Source organism: Dinoponera quadriceps, unplaced genomic scaffold, assembly GCF_001313825.1.
Source record: "Dinoponera quadriceps isolate SergipeBrazil2010 unplaced genomic scaffold, ASM131382v1 scaffold8419, whole genome shotgun sequence".
NCBI lineage: Eukaryota > Metazoa > Arthropoda > Insecta > Hymenoptera > Formicidae > Dinoponera > Dinoponera quadriceps.
In genome coordinates, this window is record NW_014562257.1 from 13,302 (window position 1) to 18,704 (window position 5,403).

General features: G+C 30.9%; 1 protein-coding gene across 1 annotated transcript in view; it reads right to left on the reverse strand.

The window, feature by feature from the left end:
• Window positions 1–4,127, reverse strand: part of LOC106751086 (1,5-anhydro-D-fructose reductase-like) — a 12,439-nt gene extending 8,312 nt beyond the window's left edge. The window contains exons 1-2 of the mRNA XM_014631863.1: window positions 4,035–4,127; window positions 1,948–2,069 (exon numbers count right to left, since the gene is read on the reverse strand). Of these exons, the coding sequence (XP_014487349.1) occupies window positions 1,948–2,019 (72 nt within the window). The 5' untranslated portion in view covers window positions 2,020–2,069; window positions 4,035–4,127. The remainder of the gene's footprint in view (window positions 1–1,947; window positions 2,070–4,034) is intronic.
• Window positions 4,128–5,403: the final 1,276 nt, after the last annotated feature.

The window sequence follows — 5,403 nt, forward strand, 5'->3', positions numbered from 1 at the left end:
AATATTACTTAATATTAAATAATATTACGTGCTTATGGGATTGACATGTAACATGTTTTTAGTAATTAATGATATATGTAATTAATGATGTAGATAGAGTAATACTTTCAGCACGGAAATATGTAAAACAAACTTAACTTATATGTGACTTTGATCAGTCAGAAAATAATAAGGCTACAACGAGGCCTATTCTTGTAATAGATGCATATACGTACTACAATACATATAAGTGTCATTACGCAGGTATAATCATATCATAAAATAGCTGTGCAACGACATTTACGTATACGCAATCATTTCGTGAATAAGAGCCCAAAGTTCAAGACGATATTCATAAATATTATTGATAGTATATTTAGATTTTATCGTTTCATCAATATTATCTCACAAACATTATGGGAATGATAGAAAAAGCTTAATATAACGTTATTTGCAACGTTATGACACTCCCATTTCAACATTATCACAATCTTCAAATTAGAGTCAAAATATCAACAAAATTTGTTTATAATGATGTTGTATGCAACATTAAATACAACATATTGAAAACAATGCATTTTATTGAATACCGTTGTAATAACATCGTAGTAATGATTTTTTGCTTACTGAGTATATTCCAGAATCCATTTCACGCTACAAATGCTTCAAAGCTATATAGACCAATCATATTCTTTATTTAAAGTCCGACAAAAACCAAGATCGAATATATTGAAGTGCCACTAGACTACATTTTTTGTTGCACCTGCACTCAATATTATATTAGCCTGGAGAAATCATATTTGCTCATTAAACTATTTTTGAAGTCTTTTTACGAATGTACTTAAGTCTATACATACAGAACCGAATTTCGCAATTAAAACCCTAAAAATTTCTAATAAATGAAAATACGGATTCGTGCTGCACTTCAGACCATACACTCGCATCACGCTCGTTACGCCCATATTAGATTACACATTAGAGATTGAATTGAAATTTGATCAATTAATGTAAAGTTCACTAAATTTCACTAAATTTGAATTCAGTTAACTCTGAACTGATTGACCAAATTCAATTCAATCATAATCCCCACTCCATAGTCTGATATGGGCTTTGCTAAAAGCTGATGTGAAATGCGGGCTTCCGGTGAATCTGCTCCACTCTTCTTCTCTGGGACAGCTGCATTCCATTTTTTTTCGTCTGATCTTCACCATTAAAGCATGAGGCCTTATCGTTTTAACTGAACTGGTATTGCATTGGAGTGTCGAGTTCGTTTTCTCTATTCAACGCTAGATTATATATTTGTTTCACTTTAATGATAAAAATGTTATATAATTCGATCAAAACGAACAAACCTATCGTTGGCATTGTAGACGTCGGCCCATCTTTATATCTATATTATAAACAGGCTGCGCCCAAAGTTTGTCGCATATAAGGTACGTTCCACTTAACACTCGCAACGATCGTGAGCATCATTGTATTCTTGTTTCTCTTGGATGGTAAACAAAGGCCGCGTTCAGCAGAACGTTTAGTTTGCAACTATTGGAAATTTCCTGTAGATCTAAAAAAATAATCCAATCTCAGTTCAGAAAACTTCCAACAGTTGCAAATTAAACGTTTTGCTGAACGTGTCCAAAGACAGAACGATGCTCGCAATCGTTGCGATTGTTAAGTGGAACGCACATATGATAGATTATAATAGGTTAAAAGATTTATCAGACGTTCCAAAGCATTCTAGCTACATAGTGACATCGTTAATCTCGTATATTAAAAAATCCTTAAAAATGTTAATAACTTATTGAGGCGTCTAATAATTTTCTCACATTATATAATATGTGTAAACGTTTTAACAAGTTATTAACGCTTGGAAAATCTCTTTAATATACGGAATTAATGATGTCACTAAATAATTAGAATGCTTTGGAACGCCTAGTAGATTCTAATCTATTACATATTTTATAAAACGCCTACCTGATAAGTTCCAAGGCCCAACATCGGCATTTTGTATCCATTAGAGAAAGTGACTGTTGGAATATTAGCCATTACGATCGTCAGCAGGAATGATGTATAAGAATAAAGTTGGCAGGAATAAACTGCGAGAAATACCCTGCTATTTATTATCAAATAGTTTATTATTTCGAGTTACTAAACTATGTGAACGATTTATGTACTCTTAGGACTTCAATATGTTTATTTAAAAATTTAGATTTCTATTTATTAAATTTATATTTTATTTTCTATTAAATTTAGTTTTCTATCTTAAATATTCTGAATTATTATAATAATATATATTTGGATCTTTAAACATGTGCGCACAATGCGTGCTGTTTGTAATGTAATCTAATTATAGCAAATTAATCCAGATTTGATAATTATTTAGTTTAGCTATATCCGCACAAATATCGATGAAATAACGTTTATTCGACGCGTTTTTACACGAAACGAAAAAATCTTGCCGATAAAAGTGTCGCTCTGCTCCGCGAAGTGAGTTATTAATCGTCAAAGTTGACAACTTGGCAAGTTAGGAAACCTATCATACTGATGAAATGTTGCGATATGAGCATGCTTCGTGGCATTAAATCATGATATTAAATAAATATAAGTATTAAATCTTCGCCTTACTAAAGTGTGTGTGATGAGTCTATTTTATACTAAAATGAAAAGAGTGAAAATTAACAAAGGTCCCTACGCAAGGTATGTTAACTAATAATTTACTTATTTAAAATATTATATCTAAATTTATAATTCATTAATTTTTGTATTTATTAGTTTCTATTTAGCAGACATCCCTTGTGTAGAGGTCTATGTTAATCTTCATTGTTTCAATTTTAGTATAAGATAGACTCATCACACATATTTTAGTAAGGTGAAAGATTCCACATTCAAAAACAAATAAAAAACTAAATATATAATTTTTTATATTTAAATCTTGACCTTACTAAAATATGTGTGATGAGTCCATCTTATATTAAAATTGTAATAGTGAAAATTAGCATAGACCCCTACGCAAGGTATTCCTGCTAAATAGAAATTAATATAAAATATAATGGAGTTATTGAAGTTATTGGAGTTATATATAATGGTATTATAAATTCAGATAACAATATTTTAAATAAATAAATTAACAACAACATACCTTGCGTAGGGGCCTTTGCTAATTTTCACTGCTTTTATTTTAGTATAAAACAGACTCATTACACATACTTTAGTAAGGCGAAGATTTAATACTTATATTTAATATTATGATTTAATACCACGGAGATATTTTCTATATTTAAATATATTTTATATTTAAATATTATATATTTAATTTTTATTTTGCTCTTGAAACTGAAATCTTTTGCTTTACTAAAATATGTGTGATGAGTTTATCTTATACTAAAATTGAAACATCGAAGATTAGCATAGACACCTGTGCAAGGTATATTTGCTAAATAAAAACAAATAAATGCACAAATTAATGAATTATAAATTTAGACACAATATTTAAAATAAATAAATTATTAGTTAACTAGTTAAATATAAATATTAATTATTAATTATTAGTTATTAGTTAAATTTAATTATTAGTTAACGTACCTTGCGTAGGGGCCTTTGCTAATTTTCACTCTTTTCATTTTGGTATAAAACAGACTCATCGCACACACTTTAGTAAGGCGAAGATTTAATATTTATATTTATTTAGTATCATGATTTAACACGACAAAGCATGCTCATATCACATTTCATCAGTATGACGGATATGACGGGTTTCCTAACCTGCCAAATCGTCAACTTTGACGATTAATAATTCACTTTGCTGAGCAGAGCGACACTTTTTTCTGCCAGATTCTTTTGTTTCGTGCAAAATCGCGTCGAATAAGCATAATTTCATCGATATTTATGCGGATGTTGCTAAACTAAATAATTACTCCGGATTTTGCTATAAAACGAAAAGGTATGATAGTAAGTAACATTAGGTATTGCATAATAGTCTCGATATTCACAAGCATTGTATAAAAACACGTCAAAATTAACTGTCAAAATTACGAAAATGTGGTGTATCATCTTTCACTTACCGAACAGAACGATATTGATCAAGCGTGAGTTGAAATTTATTGCCAGCTGTAACTCTATGCGTTGTGGCTTAAGAGCGACTGTTTTTCCTATTATACGCACGTACTATCATACTTCACGATACTTTACTATCTGTCTGTATATATCTATATGTAGTAGTAGTATAGTAGTAGTATTTATATATACTTTATCTGACAGAGGTTATATAACCTGATCACTCCCATCCGACTTCGACATATTCACAATTGTTTACAAGAAAAAAATCACTTTAAAACAACCTATAGCGATATTATTTTTTGTTATCAAAATTTAATATTGAGAATTATTAAGAAATATGCAGTGATTAAATATCCAAGCAGAACAGAAAGTCACAGTAATATCAAAATGACAATAAAATAACTTCTGAAGCCATTTTTTATCGTAACAGAATTTTGAGAAAATTATGATCTTAGAACTTACAAATTTAATTCTTTTCAAATAAAGTGTTCAATATATTTAAGTTGCGCGTGTTATCCAAATAATTAAAGTTACGCAAGTAAATTCAGATTAGTCTGCGAGAAATTTTTGATGTCAAGAAGGCAAAAAATTCAACACATCCACAGAACCTGTTTTATCCGATTATTTTGCCAAACTGCCGTTAGATATGTAAAAGAATATACTAACAGGTGTGAACGAATTTACTTTTCTTTTTTCGTCCGAGGGTGGTTGTGAGGGCTCTTTTCAAAAACCGGAGCTCAATCAAGAAAGACCATTTTAATAGGAGCAATTACACGGAATAAATAAAATACATATGCTTCTCTCCAGAGTAGTCCCTCGCTCTATATAAAAACCAGATAAGCCACGAACCGAGTCCCTCCGATCCTCAAGAAAAAAGCAAAAGCAGTCCCTCGCTTTTCTTGATGGCTTGGTTTAAATGATAACGTCTCTTTCTGACCTCCAACGACTATCTTCTCCCGTTTGACTTCGACTCGTCTCTGTCTCTTCTTCTCGCGTATTTATACCAATAACTTCTCCTGTATGCGACCTCTAATATGGCAAAATTTATATAATTTAAACTTTCTCAGTGTTAGGTGCTTACACAGGTAATGCAAGCAGACTGGCGGCAGAAATCGAGTAGATCTTACTGCGTGCAGTTTGGCGGCATGCTCTGCACGGTTTCTGCTGCCAATCTTCTTGGATTGTTTGTCAGGAGGCTCTGTCGTCAAAACACGAGTTGAATGTGTAGACACAGATGACTCTGGTTTTGTTGTGGGATTCTAATAAAATTTACTGCCAATCTGCGATCAATGTGCTTATTGGGTATATACAAATTTTTCATACAAACAATATTCTATTAGTTGTAATTATAAATATCTTGTTTATATATATATA